A 24712-nucleotide genomic window follows, 5' to 3' on the forward strand; every position below is an offset into this window, starting at 1 on the left:
TTCTAGAACGGCTGTCCTGGGGAACTGGGCCCTCTAGATCCTGCCTTCCGCCGCCTCTCCGCCTATGGCCGGGTCTCCCCGCGAGGGTAGGCGGGGCTGCGCCTTCTTCGACCAATGGGAAGGTGAGAAGCCTCAATGTTGGGTGTGGCTGAAGGCTTGGCCCCGCCTCGGCGCCTAGAACCAGTGCGGAGCGCGCAGGAGGGGGCGCCAGTATCCCATACGTCAGCTGCGCGACACCCTGAGGCAATGGCTACGCGGGTGGTCACTCTGGGTATCGACCTAGGTACTACGTCTGTGAAGGCGGCCTTGGTGGAGGCCGTGCCCCGCGACCCGTCCGGGTTTGTGGTACTGGCGAGCTGTGCCCGGGCTACGCGAGCTGAGGCGGCGGCCCAGAGTACGGCGGCAGGGCACCAGGTGAGGCAGCGTCCTGGAGCTGCGCCGCCTCGGGGAGCCACTCTCGCTCCTCAAAGGAGGCCTCCTCGACACCCCTCTTCTTCAAAGAAGTCTCCCTGATTTTTCCAGCCTGTCCGACCTCTTCCTGCCTGCTGCAGCTCCCTGTGATCCGTTACTCTTCCTCCCAGGAGCTTTTCCCACCTGCTGACACCGTCTGGCTCTCTGGCCTCTGGGAGTATTGCTCATGGCGCTCTATCCCGGTGCTCTCTGCCCTCCACTTTCTGTACTTTGATCCGGGGGAATTGCGCTCCCCGTGTAACCTCAGGCCTCGCTCTTGTTCTTGACCACCTGACACCTGCCGGCATCCGGTATCTTCAAGTTCAGGATTCATTTTGTTCCCCAGGGCAGAATACAGGTTTTCCTCAGGAACTGAGATTGTAGAAACAGGGCGTAAGTGGCTCTTCGCATTCCTCAGGGATGGAATGTGGACTGGGAAATTGAAACACTTGGTCAGCAAAAGACACCAGGATCCAAAGGCTGAGACACGTGGAGGAAGGACTGTGCAGACACAGACAGGAGAGAGAAGCTGATTTAAATGTCAGGAAAAGATCGGATGGATCATTATATATTAAAACTAGTGTTTTGTGAAAGCTACGGGGTAGAAATGGAGAATTTCACCAGAGTGGGATCTGTTTGGAGATGTGGGTTCAGAAAGATCATCAGTTCTTAGAGCTGGATTCCATTAATTCCCTGAAGAAGGTAGCTCTATGTTCAGTTAATTGACAATAGAAATTAATATCCAGGAACTTTCTGTGAAACCTTAGGACTTTTTTTTTTTTCTTCTTTCTGGATCTTTGCTTGTTCTCCCAGTTGAAATAGGTGGCCTCTAAGGCCCTTTCCAGCCACGAACAAGCCTCATTCCCTAGAGCTTGTTTTTCACAATCTTTTGGCACTTACCTAAGTTCTTTAGGGTTCAGAGTCCATCTTGCTCAGAAACATTTCAGAGGATAGAGAGTTCAGGAGCACTTTGCATTTTCATAGACTCCAAATTACTTTGGTTGGGGCATCAGGGTATTTTAAAATGCTTATTTCACTACATGGACTATGAAATAGAGCCATCTTCAGCTCTTACCCTGTGGGGGTGAGCAGCAGAGTTGGGATTACAGGGAGTGGAGTTAGGTACTGCCCTTTTCTCTTGAAATAGATCCAGTCTTTTTTTTTTTTTTTCTTTTTTCCCAAGTAGGCTTCCCACCCAGCATGGGAAAGCTGAACTCACAACCCTGAGATCAAGACCTGGTCTGAGATGAAGAATTGGACGCTTAACCAGCTGAGCCACCCAGGGGCCCTGAAATAGGGTCATTTCTTGAAAACTGCTTTCTAGGCTTACCACAGCATGCAGCAGGCTGTTCTGTGTTTACAGGCACACAGCGTGCCACACCTGCCTAATAGTTTTAGGAGAGGCCAGGAATAGCCCCCTTGCATCCTCCACGTCTGTGTTGTGCTCTGGGACAAACAGTATTGCTGTAATTTCATCTACAGAATTTCTCAACCTTGGCACTGTTGATACTTTGGATTAGATGATTCTTTTTGTGGGGAGCTGTCCTGTGCATTGTAGGATATTCAGCAGTATCCCTGGCCTTAAGTACTACATGCCAGTAGATCCTTCTACCCAGTTGTGGCACCCCAAAATGTCCCCATCCTGACAAATATATCCTTGGGGACAAACATTACCCCTGAGGTGAGGACCACTGAGCTACAGAAATGCCTGATGACTCTGTCCTTTCCTTATGTCCGTACTTTTTACTCTTAGTAAGTATTGTATACACCAAGGTCAAGCTTGGCAGCTTTTAAGTATTTGTGACTTTAAAATACCAGGATGTTTGCGGGAATCTCTGTCACCCTTTCTGAGTTACTACTTTCCCCTTTCTGGGCCTCAGTTTCCTCATTTGTAAAGAGGGGTTGGTGGGTAGGAGGGTTGAATGAGTTTCTGCGTTCTTCCTCAGATCTGAAGTTTTCCGATTTGATTTGATTGTAGAGCGATGGATATTTTGAACCAAGGAAAGGGGGCAGCACCAATCCTGTTACATTGTGGGTATGCCCATTGTCAAAGAGCTACTCACTGATCACACTCACTATTGAAACTCGAACTAATTGCTGAGCACTGACTCCCCCCTTGTCTTCACTGCCGCCTGGCCCATTTCCCTCCTCCACCATCCCCACCCACAGGACTCACCCACCCTGGGCCCGTTTTAAACAGTGGCTCCTCTGTCTTGGGTTGATACACCTTCCAAGGTCCTGTGGGAACTTTTAGCACTATCCAAAAGAAATTCTAACCACAAATGTGATGCACACCTGTACTTTTCAGTTTTCTAGTACTAAAAGTAAAAAGTAACATGTGAAATTAATTTTAATTGCATATTTAATTTAGTCCAATGTATCCAATGTACTATCATTTCAATATATAATAATTAATATAAAATTATTAATAAGATAAATTGTGTGTTTTTTCATATTAAATCTGAAGTCTGGTATGTATTTTTATACTCCCAGCACATCTCAGTTCAGGTGCACAGCCATGCATCTCCTCTCTGTTGGTCTCTCACTGCCTAGTCAGTTCTACCATAGAGTCTTGTTAAAATCTGGGGCTGCAGCCTCAGGGAAATGATTTGTGCTCGCTTGGCACTCCTTCCCCCATCCCACCCAACCTCACCTTCCTTTTCTTCTGCTTCTTTGTTCAGGCTTGTTTGGATTCTTAGAACTGCCCCTGCCCAAGGCCAGCAGGCTGATGGGCAAGTGAGGGGTTTGTCTTTTTTTTTTTTTTTTTAAAGATTTTATTTATTTATTTGACAGAGACAGATCACAAGTAGATGGAGAGAGAGGCAGGCAGAGAGAGAGAGAGAGAAGCAGGCTCCCCGCTGAGCAGAGAGCCCGATGCGGGACTCGATCCCAGGACCCTGAGATCGTGACCCGAGCCAAAGGCAGCGGTTTAACCCACTGAGCCACCCAGGGGCCCCCAGGGGTTTGTCTTAAGGAGGAGAAGGCTGTGTTCTGTCCTGGGTAGGGTATCTTGGGGCTTGTGGTCTTTAGATGCTTTTCCAAGACTGTGCGCTTTTTAGTTCTCCAGAGACCAGACATTTATTAAGAGCTGAGCCACATTTCTCTTCTGAGTTTTCCATGAGTCCTTCTAGTTATTAAGTATAAATTTATTTTGTGCCTTGAGATAATTTTTGTGTGCCAGAACATTTTACTTTGGTTGAAATAAAAACAAGTATTCAACTTATTAAATTCAGAACCCTAGTTCTTAAGTTTTTAAATTTAGCTCATAAAGCTGGTTCCATTTGTAAGTCAAAAAATGTAACTATCATTTTTGAGACCTTTGAATAATAACACCATCTCAGTTAAGTACCTTAGTTATACATTTTATATAAATATATAATATGAAATATAACATTACACAATATTCTATTTAAGTATATAAGTTACTCTAGTTGCCTGACCCAAAGCTTTTCAGAATACCTAAATAATTCTTATAAATCTAATAAGTTGAATGGATAACGATGTAAACTTTAAATGTTTTATATGTTTAAAATCCTTTTATAAATATACAGTAGTGAGATTTGAAGTTACAATTGCAAATCTACATCAGTTACTCAATTACAAAGGTAACCTAGGCCAAATTTTCTTAAACATGTAAATTTATCTAAAATACCAAATACTCTTAAGTTTCCTTAAGCACAAATGTTAATCAGATAGGCATAACTCTTTTAAACATGCATGTTTAATTCTTGATGATGGGACCCCTGGGTGGCTCAGGTGGCTAAGTGTTCAGCTCTTGATCTCAGCTCAGGTCTTGATCTCAAGGTCATGAATTCAAGTCCCATACTGGGCTCCACACTGGGTGTGGAGTCTCTTAAAATCTACTTAATCATTGAGAAAACAATTACGTCATCTGGGTTGCTTTTCCAAGTGCATATTTTGTGGTGGCCTCCTTAGCTTTTTGAAACTTCTTACTGAATGGAGACATCTCCTGGGATTGGATTGGTTCTTGGAGTCTGATTTCTAGTTTTTAACAGGGACTTCATAATTTAAAAGAAGAGATGGTCATGGAACCTACCTAAATTTTTTTGGTGTGAGTCACTTACTTTTAAAGTTATATTAGTCTGTACCTCCCACCCATTTGGATACACTGCTTAATTGGTTTTGGCATTTTGGTATCTCTAAGATACATAAATGTGCTTTTGCTTCTGACTCCAGAGACCTTTAACTTTTTTCAAATCCTGCATTCTATTCACATATTTGTCGCAAAGACCATTTGCTTCATAGATATTAGTATGCTGTTTGTTTACAGCTTCTTATTTCTCATGACTTTGGTTTTCAAGGTTATTCTGCCGTGAGAAGTTCTTAAGGAGGCAGCAGATCAGAAAAAAGGCAAATCAGGAAAGGATGGTCCTGACGTTCTTGAATCTCATTTCCACCCCCCCAATCCCCAAATCTCTCTATACTACCAGTCTCTCTCTGAGTAGCTTATACCATTGCCTAATTAACCTTCTGATGATGATACTGTCCTATTCAGAAAGCCCAAGGGGAGGGCTTTAGGAGGAGCCTCTCACCCTGGGTCTTGAGGTCCCCCACTGGGCTCAGCCTCTCCTCTTTTATAGCTTCATCTCCCACCAGCCCCTCATATGGACCATCTCCCTGGGGCTCTGCCCAGGTATTCTTGGGGTTATCTCCTTGCCTACCTTGCCTAGTGGGTGTTTTGTTTCCAAGTCTAAGGTCTGGCTCTAAAGGCACTAAGGAAATGTTTGCCATGTGGATGAACTAAAGTCCACATGGAAGAAAATGGAAGAATATGCTAGAGCTTGTCCTAAAGTGCTTAAGTCCATTAGGCCTTTCCTGACTACAACTTTCCTCCAGGTTCCTCCTGGCTATATTCCATCCTTCCCTTATCCTGAACCTCTGTGTCCCTTGTGATAGACCCTTAACTTCTACTTACATTATGGTCTTTCTTGTGTTTTCCTATCCTTCCTGTGAGACTGTCCACTCTTATAGGGCAGATACAATGCTTTCCTCAGCTCAGACTCACCTACAGCGGAGGCCAGAGCCTTGGCCATTTCTGAATCTAATTCGCAGCAGTGCCTCACCTGTGCGGGGAGGGAGTAGCTTGCCCACCACATTCCTGCTCCAGGCCTTGCTGAAGGTGGTAGAGAACCCTCAGTCCCACACGTCCTCCCTGAGGTCAGTGAGCAGTCCTGGAAGTGACCCCAGTGGAATTAGCTCGGCAGATAGTACCCAGGAAATTCCTTGAGGCCTCTGCCCTCTTCTCCCTGTCTGTGTGCCCCTGCCCAATGTGTCCTGTTCTGTTTCCAGGGGCAGGAGCAGGATGTGAGCAGAATCATCCAAGCCCTAAATGAGTGCCTTGCTGCCCTTCCTCGGCAGCTGCTCCAGGAAGTTTGTGGCATTGGAGTGTCGGGACAAATGCATGGAGTCATGTTTTGGAAAACAGGCCAAGGTATGCTGGGCTCTGGGGGTGATCATGTGCTCCTAGCAATCACTGTGGGATAGCAGAGTGCTGTGGAGGGCTCTCCTCTGAAGTAACAGGTCACCCTGCAGTGTGAACAAAATGGCTTATGCTACCTCTTGCATTTTGTGTGTACCCTTTCTTGTACAAATGTGTAATGAGTAAGCGAACTCTCCACTCACACTCTGTCCATAAACAGGGCGAGGGAAGAGTGAGTTCTCTCTGATTCTCTGTAGGATTCAGCGGAGTGGATTTTCCACAGCTTTCTCTTTATTTCTGTCAGTGTCTCAGAGCATCAGCGCAGACAACTAAAGATTAGTGTAGTTGTGGGAGATGCCAAGACACAGGGGACACTTGAATTTGGGCATAATTTTTGTTGTTTGCCATAATCACGGAAGTTTGTGATTTTTAAATTTCAGGGCATCCTTTTTATGGGCTCAAGTGCTGAGTATTTAGTTGGTCCTCTTCTATCAGGTCTCCCATAGTGCAGAGGTCAGTGACCTGTTCTGTTTGGCCTCCAGGAGGAGACTTATTAAGCTAGCAAAATAAAAATGCTTCCATGCTTGGTAAGGGTGTTATCTATATGATCTCATTGAACTTTCCCAACATCTTTATGAGGTAGGTTACATTAATGGCCCCATTGTACAGATGAAAAGTGGAGGTTCAGAGAGGTTCATAGGCTCAGGGTCATATGACAGCAAGTGGTGACTCCAGCTTTTGAACCCAGGTTGGTCTGATTTTAGACACTGAGCTCTTAAAGGCCTCTAGAAGGACCAGAGTTGCAGGAGGGTACAGTTGCTCAGTGAAGAGAGGAACTTCCCAAAAGAATGTCCAACTTCCTTGAATGTTATGTGTTCCTGTTATAGCTAGCATTAAAAAGCCTTTTTTAGGGCGCCTGGGTGGCTCAGTTGGTTAAGCAACTGCTTTTGGCTTAGGTCATGATCCTAGAGTCCCGGGATTGAGTCCCACATCAGGCTCCCTGCTCAACAGGGAGTCTGCTTCTCCCTCTGACCTCTCCCTTCTCATGCTCACTCTCTCTCTCAAATAAATAAATAAAATCTTAAAAAAAAAAAAGCCTTTTTTTAAGCTATAAAAAATTCTATATAGACATAAAAGTAGGGAGAATATTATTATGAACAGACACATACCCCTCATCCAGCTTCAAAGCTGCCAACATTTTACTGCAGGTGTTTTAAGTACAGGATGGGTGGCTACTTTGGGGGCTGTAGTAAAGGGGATTTGAACATTGGTTCACCCCTTTTTGCCTGGAGAGTTAGTGATTCCGGTTCTCCTGGGCCAAGTGAGTGGTGACCTGCCTCTCAGCAATGTGACAGGTGTCTACTGAAGCATCCTTTGATCAGTCCCCAGGAGGGCCTGGGTGACTGTAGAAGCCAGTGCAGTATCTCTTGCCCCTTTCCTCCTCCTTATCTGCTTGTTGTCAGACTGTTTGGAAACACAGGAACTGCTTGGCTCTAATCAGTAGTTTGTGGAGAAGGCCGATTAGGGTGTTAGAGCTGGCCTCTCAGTGGGAATCTAGGTTGTAAAAGCTTTTTAAACTCCTTAATTTTGCATTAATGAGAATAAATGTCCTTTTAATACTAAAACCCTTCCCAAAAAGGACAACAGAGATCTAAAGATTGTGGTCTGGTCATACACCTCCCTTTCTGCCCGTTTCCTGGACTCTGTAACAACCACACAAACCATTGCCCACATTGTTGGAGAGAGCTGCTGAATATTTCATTGAGACAACCTACATGCCTCCTTGTTTTGTTTTCTGCTTCTGGGAAGGAGGGAAGCCACTCTTTGGCAATGGTAATACTTGCTTAGCAGAGTTGAGTGAATCATACTTGGGAGCAAGTCACTGTGTTTTAATGGTGGCCATAGATGAGTTTGGCTTCAGTACCTGCAATATATAAGGCTCCATGCTAGACCTCATTGGAGACATAGAAACGAGCAGACAAAGCCCTCACTCTCTAGGGCACACTCAAGGCCGTCAACACAGACAGGCACCAGTTTGCTGAGCAGAGAGCTAATTGCTTCCACAAGGGCACAGGCCAGCCAGCGGGCGGAGAGGAAAGGCAGTGAGAGTGTCTTCTGAGAGGCCTGTGGTTATTATGCCTGTAGACTCCATTTCCAGGCTCGGTAATAGCAGGAGAGAAATGGGGATCGTAAAACCAAGCTAAAAGGCAAGCAGCCGACTAGGAGAAACGTTTGCTAGTGTGAATACGGGTGCATACTAAAAAACCAAGAACAAAGAAAGGACAAATGGCTCTGTGGAAAATGGGCAAAGGATACTGAGAAGGGCAGTTCCTAGAAGAGGAAATACAAGTGGCTAATAAGCATATGAAGAGATGCTCAATGTCATTAGTACTTAGGGTAGCACAGATGAAAACAACAAGAGAAATTACTTTCCACCCACTGGATTATAAGAAATCAAAGTCTGAAAATGCAAAGAGTTGGCAAATGGAGTGGAAAATTGGTTCTTTTAAATATGACTGGTGGTAGTGTCAATTAGCATAACCATTTGAAGGGCAGTTTGGTGGGGCCTGTTAAAAATAAGGGAACTGCTATGACTCAGCAGCTCTGCTACTTGGAATCTGCTCAGGAAAATCACTTTCATATGGATGTGCATAAGTGTGGTCATTCATGGTCATTCTTTGCCTCCTTGTCACGCTAGTGGAAACTGGCATGGAGGAATAAATGTTGGCGTGCCCATGCTGCAGAAGGATATGCGGTAGTTAGCAAGAAGGAGGTACGTTCACATATCCTGACATGGAAGGAAGTCCAGAACATTTGTTGCATGATAAAAACAATGCCTAGAAAAAGAAATACAGTGTAGTGCTATTTGTTTTTAAAAAATAGACAAAAACAAAATGAAGTCAATGAAAGCAAACCAAATATGTTGTATCAGTGTAAACATTTTATTTGGATGGTTACCCACAAGGGCTAACTAGGACAGGAAGGGGACTGGGACCCAAGCCTTTGACTTTATGTGTAATATCTGAACATCTTATACTGAAAATCCTGGTTCTATCACTTAGTATCTATGTGAGCTTTGACAATTTTTTTGAACTTTTCTGTGCTTCATTTTTCTCATATAAAGGGGATAATTATCATACCTATGTGATAAGGCTACTATGTAGATTCAATGAATCAATCTTTTTGAAGTGCTTTGAACAATACCTGTACATGGTAAGAGCTCCACATTTATTTTATAATACAAACAAAATAAACAATAGTCCAAATTTGTTTTTGAAAAAGGATCAGAGTTTTGGAAGCAGATAAAGGTGTTGAAAAAAAGCTGCAGAGACTCAACTTTAGAGCTGAGATAATAATGCAGCTTGAAGTTTAAGTACAGATGTAGTATACAGTTGTGAGGGTACACTGCTTTGAGGAGCCCTTCACCCCATGTGAAACGGAGTGTGGTTTAGATGCATGGCTCTTTTGGCTACTGGCCGGGGATACCAAGCAGAGACTGACAAGATCCTCTAGATCCTTTGCTCTGACCCATCTACCTGCAGTATGTGTCCTTAGACATTCTTCTGGATCACTTCCTTACTCCATTCACATCCCTCCTCAAATGTCACCTCAGAGAGGACTTCCCTGATCACCCTCCAAATATCTGTCACTACTGTATATTTCTTGACAGCAGTTAAAAGTATCTGGTACTACATATTTGCTTGTTTATATTCTATATCCCTAGCATATAAGCTTTCTGAAGGTAGTGACTTTTCCTTGTTCTTTGCTATATTCTCAGGGACTAGAACCAGTGCCTAATACATACTAGATATTTAATATACATGTCATTCAATCATACATGTATAAGTGAATGAATGAATGGATGTTTCATGGCCTGGAACTCAGGGGGAGGGGCAGTTAGGTCTCTTTCTTTGGTTCTTAATGAACATACTTATAAGAAAATGTAATGGTTTTGGCTCCCAAATCTGGGGCCTGAAATCAGTCATGGTCACGAAACAGTCACATGTGGGGTTTTGCCCTGGTTTGCTTCATGGCAGGCATTGGTCTCACCTGGAAGCCATCTTATGTCATGTGGAGCCAGATTCTCATGTCCGTCCATTGGGTTTATAGTATTCTTGCTGCTGATAATTTTTCTCAACTGGCACTTAATATTAACATTCTTTTCCCATTCTGCTGCAATGGTTGTATTAATGTTGTATGGAAGTGAGAAATCTCCCTTGTATGAGGATAAGAGAGAACAAAAGATATGTAGGGGGGTGTGTATTCTCTTTCTATAAAGCTGTTGGAAGTCTTAGACCTTGGACAGAGTTTAGAAGGTAATGGTTCATTTTCATCATTATCATCACTAACATGAATTGAGTACTAGTTCTAAACGTGTACATGTGTTAACTCATTTAATACATACAACCCTATATATATAGTAGCACAGACAATACACCCAAACCCTAACTCTAACCCTTTCCCTTGCTACTAGTTTGACAGTAAAGTCAACATGTGGCAGGAAGAGATATCAGGACCTAAGAAATAGTTATAAGTTTCCTCCACCTCTGGACTTCCAGATACAGTTGCCACCAAGATGCTGAATTAGGTTGACTGCTGGCTCTCTGCCCCCAAGATTGGTTTCAGAAGGATCATAAGAGAAAAACACCAAAGAAAGGGGAGAACACTGTAAGAGAACCTAGGGTGATGGGACTACTTTGAGTTGGTGCGTGTGGGTTGATGGTTTGGATCTGGGACAAGAGGCAACCAGCCTTGCCTGTGGGAAGATAAATCAAGAGGAGAACTGCTGGTTCCCCTGGACTCTCGTGGCTTTAGGACAAGCAGTACCTCTCCCCATATCCATAGTAATTCAGGTATCCTTGAATAAAATCAAGGCAGTGGAGAAAAGTGGGAGTTTTCCCCCTAATCACAGGGCTGGTGACCTATAATCTAAGTATCCTCAAAACATTGTTTCATCCTGGGAGCAGACTGGAAGCCCTGACCTGAGGAGATGTTTTTCAGGATGGGATGGGTTCGCTGTGGATTCACCCCAGGTCTCATCCATCGTCCCCAGACCTTTAGAGTGGACAGTCTAAGAATTTAAAATTAGCCTGTCATACATACTAAAATATGTGAAAGGTGAATATTAGCAAAAAAACAGTAAGAAGACGACATAAAAAGAACCAAGCAGAAACATTAGGCATTAAAAATATAATGGTTGAAATAAAGAGTATAATAGTTGGGATTAATAGTGGAATGGATAGAACTTCAGAGCAAATTAGAGAGTGAAAGATGCGAATTTAGGAAGAAGAAAAGGACAAAGAAGTAGAAAATATTAAAAAAAGAGAGATATTGAAAATACAAATAGAAGTACTAGCATCTGAATACTAGGAGATATAGAAAAGGAAAAATAAAAGCGGCAGAGGAGGAGGTGTGTGGAGAATTAATGGAGAAAATTTACCATAATTGACAAAATAAGATGTAACAGTCTGGACCAAAGGGGCCCATGGAATGTCAATGGAGGGAGAGAAGGAAAACCTTACAGCTGGATATATTAGAGCAAACTTTTAAGGATTTCAAAGACAAAGAAAACTCCAAAAGCTTACAGAGTGAAAGACCAGATGCTATATAAAAGAATAGAAGCAGATTGACTAGATAGTTTTCAATAGCAACATTCTATGTAAAAATGCAATGGAATCACATTTGGGTTTTCTATTGTTGCATAACAAACTACCTCCAAAACTCAGTGACTTAGAACAGCAACCATTTTATCATATCTTGTATGAACTACTTCTGTGTATCAGATTGAGCTGCTCTATGTGGGGTTGACAGAGGTTTCTTGGGAGTATTCGTCTAGTGGACAGACTTGTCTGGAGGGCTCAAGGGTGGTTCTGGTCAATGCCTGATGCTTTGGTGGGGAAAGCTGGAAGGCTAGACTCAGCTGACGATGGCCTGCTGGATGCCTGCATGTGTCTTCTCCACCTAGTTTCTTCAGCATGGTGGCCTCAGGGTAGTGGGACTTCTTACATGGTGGCTGGCTTCCTCCAGAGTGAGTGCTCCAGGAATCTCTGGTGGGAGCTGCAAATCTTCTTATGACCTAACCTTGGCAGTCCTAGGATGTTATTCCCCCCACATTCTCTTGCTCTTACAAATCATCAAGGCCAGCCTAGATTTAAGGAGAGAGGATTTGAACGCTACCCTTTAATGGGAGTAGTAGCAAGGAAATTGTGGCAATCTATCACAAGTCTACAAAGTATTTTTAAGTATTGAAGAAAGGGAACTTAGAACCTAGACTGTTACAACTGTCCTTCAAATTGAGGGTATGAAAAAATATTCTGAGCCATATAGGCCTCTAGATGCTTTGCCACAGGATGAACTTTGCTGGAACTAATTTGGGATAAAATATTTAAATAAGAGCAGAGGGAAAAAAAATCCAGATTTCAAGAGATAAATGAGATAAATTAAGTAAAGTTGGCCAGATTCCTGAGTAAAGTTTGATGTCTAAAAATCAATTAGCTAAGACCAAAGGAAAAGAGAAAATATATCCATCATCATCCAGAATCAAGTCTAGATAATATTATCATGATAAGGGTTGGAAGGACAGAGACTAGGGGACTTGAGAGTGTGCCAGATTTGTTTTCTTACAGGGAAGGGGAGGGGTTGTGCCATCAGCTTTAAAAAATGAATTAAGGGGAACATAGAGGAAGTGGGATAAATGGAGGGAGTAGGTGACTTGGTGAGGGTCATGCAGCCATTGGTGGTGGAGCCAGGTGTTAAACCCAGGTGCTCTGATAGCAGAACCCATGTGCATACATGAAGCATTATCATGCTGTGATCTCACTAGCAGAGTGGTCTCGACATGCTGCTGCCAGTCAGTTGTTCTTTTCTCTGTTTTTGGTAATTTCCTTTGTTCCAGGCTGTGAATGGACAGAGGGAGGGCCCTCTCCTGTGTTTGAGCCCAGAGCTGTGAGTCCCCTGGTCACATGGCAGGACGGCCGGTGTAGCAGTGGGTTCCTGGCTTCTTTGCCCCAACCAGAGTCCCATCTCAATGTGGCCTCGGGGTTTGGCTGTGCAACCATCTTCTGGCTTTTGAAGAACAGGTATAGACAACTGATTTTTGAATCGGGTGCTGGATTTCCAGGGACACGAGAACGGCTAAGAGTCTGTCTCCAGCCGGTTGGTATCGTTCCACCTGCTGGAGCATCCCTCAGTGAGGTGGCCTGGCACAGGGGTGGTCACAAGACCTAGACTTCTAGAACTGCTTCATTTCTCAGAGGGCTCCTTGTTGGTTATCTGATTCTAAATCAGAGTGGGGAAGAAAAAGGCAGAGAGGGCAAGGGACTTGCCAAGGGTTGTGTGGTAAGTTCATGGTGGGGTCAGGGCTGCTGATGTGCTGCTTTCTCAAGCATGGCATATTCTCCCTTGAAACCACTCCCTGAAGGCCAGTTCCAGCCAGCGTTGCCTTGAGTGGCGGGGAGGGCCTACCCCTGGGAGGTTCGGCCATCAGGGAGCCACAGCATGTGGGATGCCTGCTGCCACCCAGCTATGCCATGTCTAGTCCGCTGCCTGCAGCTAGGTGAAGCACATGCTTTCAAGTTGCTATTAGACCATGTTGAACTGTTTTTGGTATGAAAACTAGCCCAGAGTTCCTGAAGTCCTACGATGCTGCTGGTACCATCCATGACTATGTGGTTGCCATGCTGTGTGGCTTGCCAAGATCCCTGATGTGTGACCAGAATGCTGCTAGCTGGGGCTATTTCAACACTCAGAGCCAAAGCTGGAACTTGGAGATGTGAGTATATCTATGCAAGCTGGCTCCAGGGTAAAGGCCAGAATCTCGAATGCAAGCGATTTAGTGGGGTTTCCCCATTTGGGAACAATAGTGGAGGATTCCAAGAACCCAGGAATCAGGTTCCAAAGGCCCTCAGCCTGTTCCAGTCACCAGGCAAGGGTGGGCCAGGCTGTGAGTGAACCCTTGGAGGGGGGGTACCCCATACACCATGCTGTCCTGCTCCCCCACAGTTGTCCAGACCTAGGTTGGGCTCCCTTGTTCTCTGTGACTCAGACCTAGCCTGCGGATTTCAAAGAACAACTGTCAGTGTAATAAATTCTTAAATAAGGTTAAGAAATGAAAGTAATAGTCTTGAGGGATGTCTTTCAAAAGTTCATTTTAAGGAATCATTTGCCTTTTCAGATCCAGAAATCCAGTGCCCTCTAAGTTCACTTCCTTCAGGGCCTAAATTCTGAGCTCTGTAAAAAAAACAAAAAGCACCTGGTAGTTCAGGTAAAGGACTTTCTAGCATGTTCTGTAAAATTGATAGCCCCCTGTTTACTAACCCTGAGTGATGAATGCAGTTGGTGTTTAGGAGACTCTTGGGTTTGACTTTGGTATGGCCTGTGCTAACTGATTATGACTGTGTGCTGAAATGCTGTCTCCCTTTGCAGAGTGTTTGTGTTAGGTTCAGAACACAGAAGGCTGGATGGCGATGATATTTGGCTCTTATCTAACTCTTCCTGATCACCCCTGCTTAAACTGGTTGTTTTCTCCCCTGGACGGCCAATCCCCAGACTTTTGAAAGCCAGTGTTCTTTTTTTAAAAAATGCAAGTGTATTTTTAATGGTTTATAAAAAGCTGAAAAGGCCCCCTGTGAAAACACTGGATTCTACCCTCCCTTCTTGTGTGTGTATCCTGTAGTGTTTTCCTTCATTGAGTTTCCTGGAAACAACAAAGACCAAAAATCCAGTTCCGGGTGAATACATTGTCTGCTTTTGGATTGCAGATTGAAGGCCTCAGGCTTTCCTATCCACCTTCTCCCAGACATCGCGGAGGCTGGCAGTGTGGCAGGCAGAACTTCCCGTGCCTGGTTTGAAATCCCAAAGGGGACACACGTGGGCGTGGCCTTGGGTGATTTACAGGCCTCCGTCTATTCCTGTATGGCCAAAAGGACAGATGCAGGTACGTCTTTCTTTTATTGGCTCTTTAGACTTCTTCTAATACCTCCTAAGCTCCAGCTCTGTGTGAGGGCCCAAGGGGCGCACATAACTAGCAGCCTTGGCATCCTGTCTATCGTTATGCTGTAAACATGAAAAACAGCCTCCTTCCTATAGGTGAAACCTCTCCTCTGGGAGCTTACAATCCAGCTGGCCAAGTTCTGTCCCTGACCACAGTTTGCGCTTTTCCTCTTTAGGGCCAGGTAAGGGAATTGACTCTCTCTAGTTGGCTGATTTCTGTATAACTCCATGACCAAAAAAATAGATTAGTAGGTTTTCGGGTTTTGTGTTATTATGTGTTTGTCAGTGGAAGTTCCATCCAGTCTGATTAGGAGTGCTGTCTTTCTGTATTCAGTGTAAAAGAGTCACAGTAAGGTGGAGGCCTCAGTCTAGGGCAGGGCTTGGTAAACTTTTTTGTAAAGGGACAGAAAGTAAATATTTTAGACTTTGCAGGCCATATAGTTTCTGTCCTAACAACTCAGCTGTGCTGAAGCATGGAAGCAGCTATAGCCAATACATAAATGAATAGGGGTATAGCTGTGTTTCAGTAAAACTTCATTTAAAGACACTAAAATGTGAATTTCATGGAATTTTCATGTGTCATGAAATTTTCTTCTCCTTTTGACTTCTCAGCCATTTAAAAGTATAGGAGTATGCTACTGGATAGTAAAATGCTGCAGCCCCTTTGGAAAATAGTCTGGCAGTTCCTCAAAAGTGAAATAGGGAGTTATCACACAGTTCTACTCCCAGGTACAGACCCAAGAGATCTGGAAACACATGCCCACACAAATACTTCAAACAGATGTTCTTAGCAGCATTATTCATGATAAGTCATAATTCCAAAAAGTAGAACCAATCCAAATGCCCACCAACTGATAAATGGTTTTTTTTTTTAAAGATTTTATTTATTTGACAGAGAGAGAGAAATCACAAGTATGATAAATGGGTTTTAAAAATGCGATATATCCACATAGCTTAAATGCCACACATGGGAGTGAAAGAGAGGAATGAAAGAAGCCAGTTCCAAACAGCCACATGGTGTCTGGTTCCATTCCTAAGAAAAGTCCAGAACAGGCAAATCTGTAGAGACAGAAAGCAGATGAATGGTTGCCAGGGGGTGGGCGGAGCCCCGAGTGCTAACAGGTGCAAGGTTTCTTTTTGGAGTGATGAAAATGTTCTAAAATTAGATTGTGGTGATGGCTGTACAACAGTGAATATACTAAAAACCAGTGAATTATACCCTTTAAAAGGTTGCTGTTTATGGTGAATTATGCAAATTATATCTCAATAAATCTGTTATTTCAAACAAAATGTAAATGCTGGTCTTAGCTCCTAGACCACACAAAAATACATGGTGGGGTGGCCTGTGGGCTATTGTTTGCGCCTCCCTGGACAAGGGGAGAATTGGGGCCTGCCTGCCCAAACAGGGTGGTTGCAAGATGGGGGTTTCATTTGATCTTCATCGCAGACTGGCTGAGTGAGTCCACTCTGGGAGTCCCTTCCTTGTTATCAAGGGGAATGGAGAATTCATTCATCTTACTTGAATTCTCTTTGTTACCACATCTTTTTTCTTCCATCAGTTAGAACTATTATAATTCAACCCTGAGTTTAAAAATTCTGACCAGCTTTCTGCTCTATGCAGTTTGTTCCTATTTCATGACAGTCTTAAGAAATAACATTTCAAGGACTGTTTTTATGTTGTTTTAGGTAGTAATTCCTCTTAATGCAAAATTATCTGAAAGAGAAAAGGGAAATTCTGCCAATTTTGTTTGCACGTATTTTATGGAAAAAAGTCTTCTAAAGTCAAAAGTCGTTCAAAACCTTTTCTCCCAAATTTTCAACTAAAATCAGTTCTTCAGGAAAATGTGCTAAATTTATTCTGTGACACTTAGTTTTCCCAATACACCATCTCAGAGTATAAATGTCAGGGAGCTCACATGATCTTTGGAGTCCAGCCTACTGGCCTGGGTGGGAATTTAGCCCCTCTTCTCCTTCCGGTGTCACCTTGGACAGGTTGCTTTTCTTCCTGAGCCCTTGTCACCATCCAAAATGAGGGCAATGATATGTTTCTCATGGGGCAGTTGTGACACACTGGAATGGTGCCTCTAAAGAGCCTGGCTCTTTATACACTGGTGGTTTTCTAATCAAAGGCTATTACCTTAACAAGACTATCTTGTGCCTGGATGTAAATGTGCTTTTTCTACAGTAATTGAAGGGCTAGTCAGATGGGAGGAAAGTAGGTATTAGGTTCCCTCTTCACTGAGCTGGTTGTAGTCTCTGGTTCCAGATTGGGGCTGCTGGCTGTGCTCACTTGTTCTGTGTGCTTGGTCAAAGTTGGTTGGCCTCCATCCTTGATACCTCCACTTGAAGGGACAGGTGGAGGACATGTTGTTTCTGGTAAAGGGTCATGGTGAAAGACTTGATATGGCAGAAAGTAAAGGTTATTGGCTTTCTAAGATTGTTTTCAGTCTTCTTGCTTCCAAGCTCCCAGTAGGTAGGAAGGTTACACGCTGACCTCCGTTATTTCAGATCCCAACAGACTGAGAAGAACAGGCTTTTTGGCCAGATCTTGTGAGACATGGAAGAAAAGAGATTTCTAGAATCATCCACAGGCCTTGGCCTCAATCCAGAGGAGGAAATCATCCTCTCTGTGCTTAGTCTGTGAGCTTTTCCCCTGCTGGTGGAGGGAGGTTAAGAAAAACACCGTGGATATAAGGAAGAGGTGGCACTTGTTGAAAAATGAATGAAGCCTTCACAGAGAGTCAAATACTTGGACTGAGTGAGGTCTTACTCTCTATACGTCATTGTCTATTGTTGTGTAACAAATCACCCCAGTGCTTAATAGCCTCCAGCAGCAAACATTTATTATCTCTCATAGTTTTTGAGAGTCAGGAATCTGGATGTGTCTGGATGGTCTGGTTTAAGGTTTCTCATGGAATTGCAATCAAGGTGTTGCTTAGCTGGGTCTACAGTCATCCAAAGGCTTGGCTAGGCCTGGTGGATCTACTTCTCAGCTCATTTACATAGCTTCTGGCAGGAGGCCTCAGTTTTTTGCCACATGGACCTCTCCACAGGGCTGCTTATGACATGGTGCCTGCCTTTCCCCAGAGCAAGTGATCCAAGACAGAAGCTGCAGTGCCTTTTTATGACCCTATATGACCCTTTTTATGGCACAGGATCCCTTCTGCTTATTTTCTCAATTAGAAGCCAGTCCCCCAAGTCCCACCCACACTCACAGGGTAGGGGAAATTAGGCTCTACCTTCCAAAAAGGAGGAGTCTCAAAGAATTTGAAGACATATTTTTTTAAACCAGAATACTCTCCCCTTGCCCTGTTGTGACCTGTGCCCTCTGAGTCAGCCAACAGGCCTAACTTCTGCTTTTCTTGGATCCCAGTTCTCAACATCAGCACCTCAGTTCAGTTGGCAACCTCCATGCCTTCAGGATTCCAGCCAGTGCAGACTCCAGACCCTGCGACTCCAGTCACCTACTTTCCGTACTTTGACAGGACCTACCTGGCCGTGGCAGCATCACTCAATGGGGGCAACGTGCTGGCCACATTTGTCCACATGCTGGTACAGTGGATGACGGATCTAGGTAAGGTGTTGCCCACACAGTGATGTGTTCCCTGCTTGTCCTTGTGATGTGGCAGTATCTTGGTGCTGCCTGTGTTATTTAAGCTTCTAGATTCCTGTGTCAGATCCTGCCCAGATCCAGCACATTCCTTCCTTCTTTGGGGATCTGGGCCTGCAGCCTTTTTTCTTCTCATCTTCTGAGCTGCCGTCACTTATTTTTTTCTGAGGGAGCTCTTTCTCCTCTAACACTGACTAGTCCCCTGGCTTTCCTGTGCCCCCTGGTTGCTTTGTTAGTAGGTCACTGTCCCTTTCTGATGACTGCAGACAACTGACAATAAAATGATCAAACATGGATGAGTGAAGAGTGTCTTGGTATTTTACATTATTATAAAATCCTTATAGCACTTATTCCTGGCAAGTGGTTCCTGACTCCCTTTCTTGGAAGGGATCCCTGAGAACTCTGATTCCCTCCTGCTTTCGTCAGGATAGAATAGATTGGGCCTTTCTCTGCTCTTCATTTGCAGAGAAACATGTAACCTCCTTCCAGGAGAGGTTCCCTTTCTAAGCACTTGAGGTAGAGGTGAAATTTCTGGTCAGCCATGCAGGTATAGGGAGATCACTAGTCTACCCGTTAGAGCTCTGAAACCGGTCACTCTGGGAAGCTTTCAGCATAGTAACAAGGTGGGACACAGGTAGTAGGGAGCACATGGGAAGGTCATACTGCTTGTGCAGACAGGTGTTGCTGACATGTCCTTTCCGGCTGGCTAGGGATGTCAGGATTTTAGGGGAATTCTGCCCCCTTGGCTGAGATCCCCTCAGGAATGTGTCATTAAAAGAACAGAACTCTGATTTTATTTTGCCTATGTCAGAAAAGGTTTTCAAGATGCAGAACTAGTTATCAGAATCTTTAGGCAAGCCCTATATTTAGATACTGGTTTAACTGGTTGGCTCTATGAATCGTTGACTGAGTTGACTGGTATTTTCTTTACACAGAAGTGACTTGTTATTTTTACCCCTGAAAGAGACGGTAATATTTAATTTCTCTGTAAGATCCTTTGAAAATGAAAAGTTTTTTGCATTGTCATGGTTCTTATTTTGGTGAAACTAAGGACTTTGAAGGCTAGTATTGGATGTAACTTAACCTTTTAAGAAATTTCTACAATTACATCATTTGATTAAAAAATATACAGATACAGGGGTACCTGGGTGGCTCACTTAATTAAGCATCTGACTCTTGATTTGGGCTCAGGTCATAATCTTGGGGTCCCAGGATCAAGCCCCACATAGGACTCTGCACTCCACATGGAGTCTGTTTCAGGATTCTCTCTCTCTCTCTCCCTCTGCCCCTGCTCATGTGCAGTCTCTTCCTCTTTCTAAAATAAATAAATAGGGGTGCCTGGGTGGCTCATTTAGTTGTCTGACTCTGGATTTTTGGCTCAGGTCATGCTCTCAGGGTTGTGGGATCAAGCCCAGCGTCGGGCTCTGTGCTTAGCAGGGGGTATGCTCAGGATTCTCTTTCTGTTTCCCCCTCTGCTCCTCCTCCCCTCTCTAAAATAAATAAACAAATAAATAATAAGAAATATATAGATACAAATACAGTAGGTTGTTGAGATAAGAGACATTATACTTATTAACCAGATATGGAAATATTAAAGCACAAGATATAAAAATAAAACTCTGTCTCTATTCAGAATACCCTAGATTTGCATTATCTTACAGAAGTTAAACAACACGAGTTCCACCCTCATGTGGCTTAGAGCAGGGACTCTGAAGCCAGGTGGTCTGAGTTTGAATCCGGGCCCTGCCACTTTCTTGTGCTTTAGGGAAGGTTACTAATCCCCTCTGTTCTTCACTTTCCTCATTGAAGAGGGATTATCCCAGATCTACCCTGAAGGACTGTGAGGATCCAATGAGTTCTATTGCAAAGCACTTAGAATGATGTCTAGCCCATAACAAGTGTGATATAACTGCTTGTTAAATAAGCATCGTGTGGTGGTGTGACCTAGGAGAGTGGCATCAGTTCTCTGTTCTGTCAAGTTGTTACGTGGCCTTGGCAAGTCCCTTCCCTTCTGTGTTTTTCAGCTCTGATGGTCTGTGATTCTAAGCCTTTGATGTGACTATTTGGCAACTCATAGCATTTGATCCCCTCCAGTAGATTTGAATAAGGTGGTAAGCCAAGGAATGGAGAGACAGGTCTAGAAACCAGGTCTCTTGGGCCTTCGGCTAATCTGTTCCTTCCTTCAGGTGCCTCTCATGGCCCAAATGTTTCCCAGTGAGGAAGAACACTTTATTTTAACATTTCCTTAACATTCTTCAGGGAATTTTTATTAAGGACATGCAAGCACATGGCTCATTGTTTTCTGCTTTTAACTATAGACTTTCTTTGGGTTTTGGCAATTTTCCACTAATGTCATTTTTCTGTTTCAGGATCCAATTCAAGATACCACATTGCATTTAATCATCATATCTCCTTAGTCCCTCTGCTTTCAATTTTTTGAAGTTTTTATTTATTTAAGTAATCTCTACACCCAATGTGGAGTTTGAACTTGACCTTAAGATCAAGAGTCAAAAACACTCTCCTGACTGAGCCAGCCAGGTGGAGCTTTTCTATTTGAAAGCTTTCTATTTGATTGATCTGATTTTTTTTTCTTTTTCATCTCCTTTCCCTTTTTTCCCACTAGTTTCATGGTTTTATATTATTTTTCTATTCTTTTAGAAGTTTTCAATGCACTGTGTTTCCTACGATATGGAGAGATAATCCCTCTTCTACATTCAGTAGTAGTGTAAATTGGTCCAACTTCTAAGGGAAGAATATGATGTGCATATCTTTTGAACAGATTCTCCAAGGACTCAGTCCTACAGATTTGTATACTTGTACACATGTGCTAGGTTATTCATCAAGCATATGATTTTTCTTAGATTTTAGTAGAATTTCTAGAGAGAGGTGAAAGACAGTAATATTCATTCTGGTGTTTTTTTTTTTTTTTTTTTAAGTAGGCTCCATGCCCAACATGGGACTTGAACTCACAACCCTGAGATCAAGAGTCACATACTCTACTGACCAAGTCAGCCAGGTGCCCTGATTTTGGCATGTTGAACCAGAGTTCTGCTGATCACATTTTGACTATGATATTTAAATTATTTCTCCCTCTTCCCCTCTCTGTCTCATTCCCAAGTGTATGTAGTTGAGTTTGTATGAGTTAAATGTGCTGCTGAGGAGACTTTCATGGTCACAGTGGGGTGGTGGCTTTCAGCATTGGCTGCACACTGGAAACACTTGAGGAGTTTAAAACATTGTGGAAACAATGTTGATTTCCTAGTCCTGCCTGCAGAAAGCTGATAATTTGGCCACGAGGTGGGGTGGGGTAAGCATTTTATAAAAACTCCTCAGGTGATTGTTACGCCCTTAAGTGTCAGTAAGCACTGGTCTAGAACCTTCTACCTCAAAAGTGTAGTTTTGGGGCCAGCAGCACTGGCTTCTTCTAGGAGTGGGTAACAACTGCAGAATCTTAGGGCTCCCCCAAGGCATACTGAATCAGAAACTACATTTTAATAAGATCCCTAATTGATTCATATACATATTCAAATGTGAAATGCATTGTCTAGACTGGTGGTTCTCAATCTCTGCTGAGCACTGGGCTAGACTGTGATGAGCACTGTGGTCCTGGGTTTTTTTTTTTGACACTGCTGATAAGTCTAATAGTAGCTGTGATGATGCTTTTTTGATCAGTGAATGCATTTGCCTCCCTTGGGAGCATAGTTATGGGATGCTTAGTTGTTGGATGCTTCATGTTCACAGCAACACCTACAAGATCTCTCCCTGAAGTCTCGGCTGGGGTCTGCAGTGAGAGAGCCAGCTGGTGTGTGGAGCAGAGCATAGTTAGCTAGCTGCATGAGTCACTGAGCCAGGAAACGGCCAGCCAAGTGAGGATGAACAACAAGTAGATCTACCCCTGCTCAAGTAGATTTTACCCCTGATCTACCCTTGGAATTCTATACTGTCTCAGCCTACAGCAAGGGTGCATGAACTCACACAGGTCTTTTCTGTTCTTGGAAGGTCTAGAGGTCGAAGAATCCACTGTGTATTCATGCATGATCCAGGCAGCTGCACAGCAAAGAGACACCCGCCTAACTATCACTCCAACGGTGTTGGGCGAGAGGCACCTGCCGGACCAGCTGGCCTCAGTGACCAGAATCTCCTCCTCTGACCTCTCCCTGGGGCACGTGACCCGGGCTCTGTGCCGGGGCATTGTTCAAAACCTGCACTCCATGCTTCCATTTCAACAGCTCAAGGATTGGGGTGTGAAACGGTTGATTGGCAGTGGGAGTGCACTGTCCAGGAATGAGGTGCTAAAGCAGGAGGTGCAGAGGGCTTTCCCCTTCCCAGTGTCCTTTGGGCAGGATGTGGATGCAGCTGTGGGGGCAGCGCTGGTCATGCTCCAGAGAAATCTTGACCAGAGGGAGTCTTAGTGCATTTTTTGGCCAAAAGACTGTTGCAGATTTTATCTAACTAACATTCATGACATGACCTTGTGGTCATCCTTGAACTGGACAGTTTTGTGGGCAGCTTTTAAGCAAAGCTCATTTTCGGGGAACCATCTTGACCAAGTACCTATCTTCATACTCTAATAATGCAGGCAGGACTCATCAGCTGGATCTCAAATCAGCGCTTCCCAAGAGACTCACTTGGGAATTCGTTGCAAATGTACATGTGGAAAAAAGAGGGAAAAAGAAAGAAAAGGAACAGTAGCCCAGCATCATGGTCAGCAGACTCTTCTGTGATTCACCTGTAGACAAAGAGAAAATAAATGTGAACTTCAGACACCAAAAAGTCTCCAATTAAGAAAAGAAGACCTCCCCACCCTGCCCCCAGCTCCAGCTTTTGGAATGATTGTTTTTTGGGACATGAAGGCCAGACGGGTCATATGCATTGTTGGAAAAGTCCTTTCCTACTGGATTATACCACGTGTTCCTAAGGCCCCTCTCCCATTCTTGTTCTCCCTTGGCCAGAGCTGGTTAGCTGAGGCAGGGCATGGCCCAAGATAGTAAAGCAGACTGGCCGAGATGGAGATGCATGGCACATGTGCATGTATGTGCATGGTGTGCATGGTGATGTGCTTCTCCTTCCAAGGAGAGCCTTCTGTACTGGAGCTGCTCCAGATCCTTAACACAACTCGCTTGAAGTCACAGAGCAGGGAAGTAAAGGCAGGTGGCATGACTAGCAAGGGGGACGGCTGCTGTGTGGCCCCATCATTCAGGCATATTTTTCCCAAGAGTCTGGGACCCTTTTTCAGAGTTGTGTCTGGGCAGCAGTGTGTTTTTGTCCCTGCACAATCTTGGGAATCTTTCCAAGGGAAGGGATGTGGCTGGGCATGCTCCTGTCAGAGCGGCCAATTTGATCAGAGAGAACCCCTTCATCCTGCAGGTACTAGCATTTCCTTCTCTTGGGGTAGGTCTTGGTGGGCCAGTGTGTTCCTGGCTTGCAGAAACATCCCCCTTGACTCAGCTTCCCTGCAGGGATCCCAGAGCATCTAGGAGAAAGCTGTCATTGCTGCATCTAACTCCAGACTCCCAAGAGTGATTCTAAGGCTCAGGCAGGCCTGACTCTGAGGCACCTGGGCAACTATGAGTCTGGTTAACAGTCATGTTGCCTCTTTGTAAATGTCACAGTTATGTGATTGTCTGAAGCTCTTAGATTAATCTGCCTGGCCATGCTGATTGGATTTTACATACTAAAGCTCACTCTTCCAGAGCCTTGCGCCTTTAATAAGACATACCTATCTTCTTTGGGATTATTGTAATTTATGGCACAGCTGCAGAGTTTGGTTTGGGAGGGTGGACATAGCCCTGAGGTTGTGCTGTAGAAAACCCCTGCCTGTTGCACAGTTCTACCGGGACAAGTGGCTGAAGATCACTCAGGAAAGTCATGTGAGTTTTTTCTCAGCTAGAATGAATTGACCCCATTACTTTGGAGCTCCTGTAGAAGGCCGATGAGAGAGAAGTCACCGCGGGGTAGGCCAAAGGATAACAGCCCTGTCTGCCGGGAGGAATCGGCCCTCTGGCTTCAGGAAGGCAGCCTGTCTTGCGTTCTCAGAGCGCTGTGGATGGAGTCTTTAAATGTTGGATTAGGACCTGGATGCAAGGCCCGGAAGCCCAGCCCAGTGCCCAGTATGGTGCTGGAACTTTGTTCACTTCCCACATGCCCACTCTATCTCTGAGGGCTGAGCTTTGTCCTGTCCAAGCTCGTCAGCTCAGAGCTCTGCTGCTGTTTTTATTGTA

The 24712-nt window shown here is 44.3% G+C and overlaps 2 protein-coding genes across 2 annotated transcripts in view; both read left to right on the plus strand.

Annotated features, from left to right (window-relative positions):
- Positions 1 to 160: 160 nt before the first annotated feature.
- Positions 161 to 23227, plus strand: SHPK (sedoheptulokinase). Its single transcript, XM_032320369.1, has 7 exons — positions 161 to 414; positions 5761 to 5902; positions 12786 to 12969; positions 13509 to 13661; positions 14650 to 14825; positions 18255 to 18455; positions 22491 to 23227. Exons 1-7 carry the CDS (start codon positions 247 to 249, stop codon positions 22901 to 22903), a joined length of 1437 nt encoding a protein of 478 aa, XP_032176260.1. The 5' UTR covers positions 161 to 246; the 3' UTR covers positions 22904 to 23227.
- Positions 18367 to 24712, plus strand: part of TRPV1 (transient receptor potential cation channel subfamily V member 1) — a 44393-nt gene continuing 38047 nt past the window's right edge. Inside the window, exon 1 of the mRNA XM_032320360.1 lies at positions 18367 to 18455. The gene's annotated coding sequence lies outside the window, so the exon portion shown is untranslated. The remainder of the gene's footprint in view (positions 18456 to 24712) is intronic.

Source organism: Mustela erminea, chromosome 18 (assembly GCF_009829155.1).
Source record: "Mustela erminea isolate mMusErm1 chromosome 18, mMusErm1.Pri, whole genome shotgun sequence".
Taxonomy (NCBI): domain Eukaryota; kingdom Metazoa; phylum Chordata; class Mammalia; order Carnivora; family Mustelidae; genus Mustela; species Mustela erminea.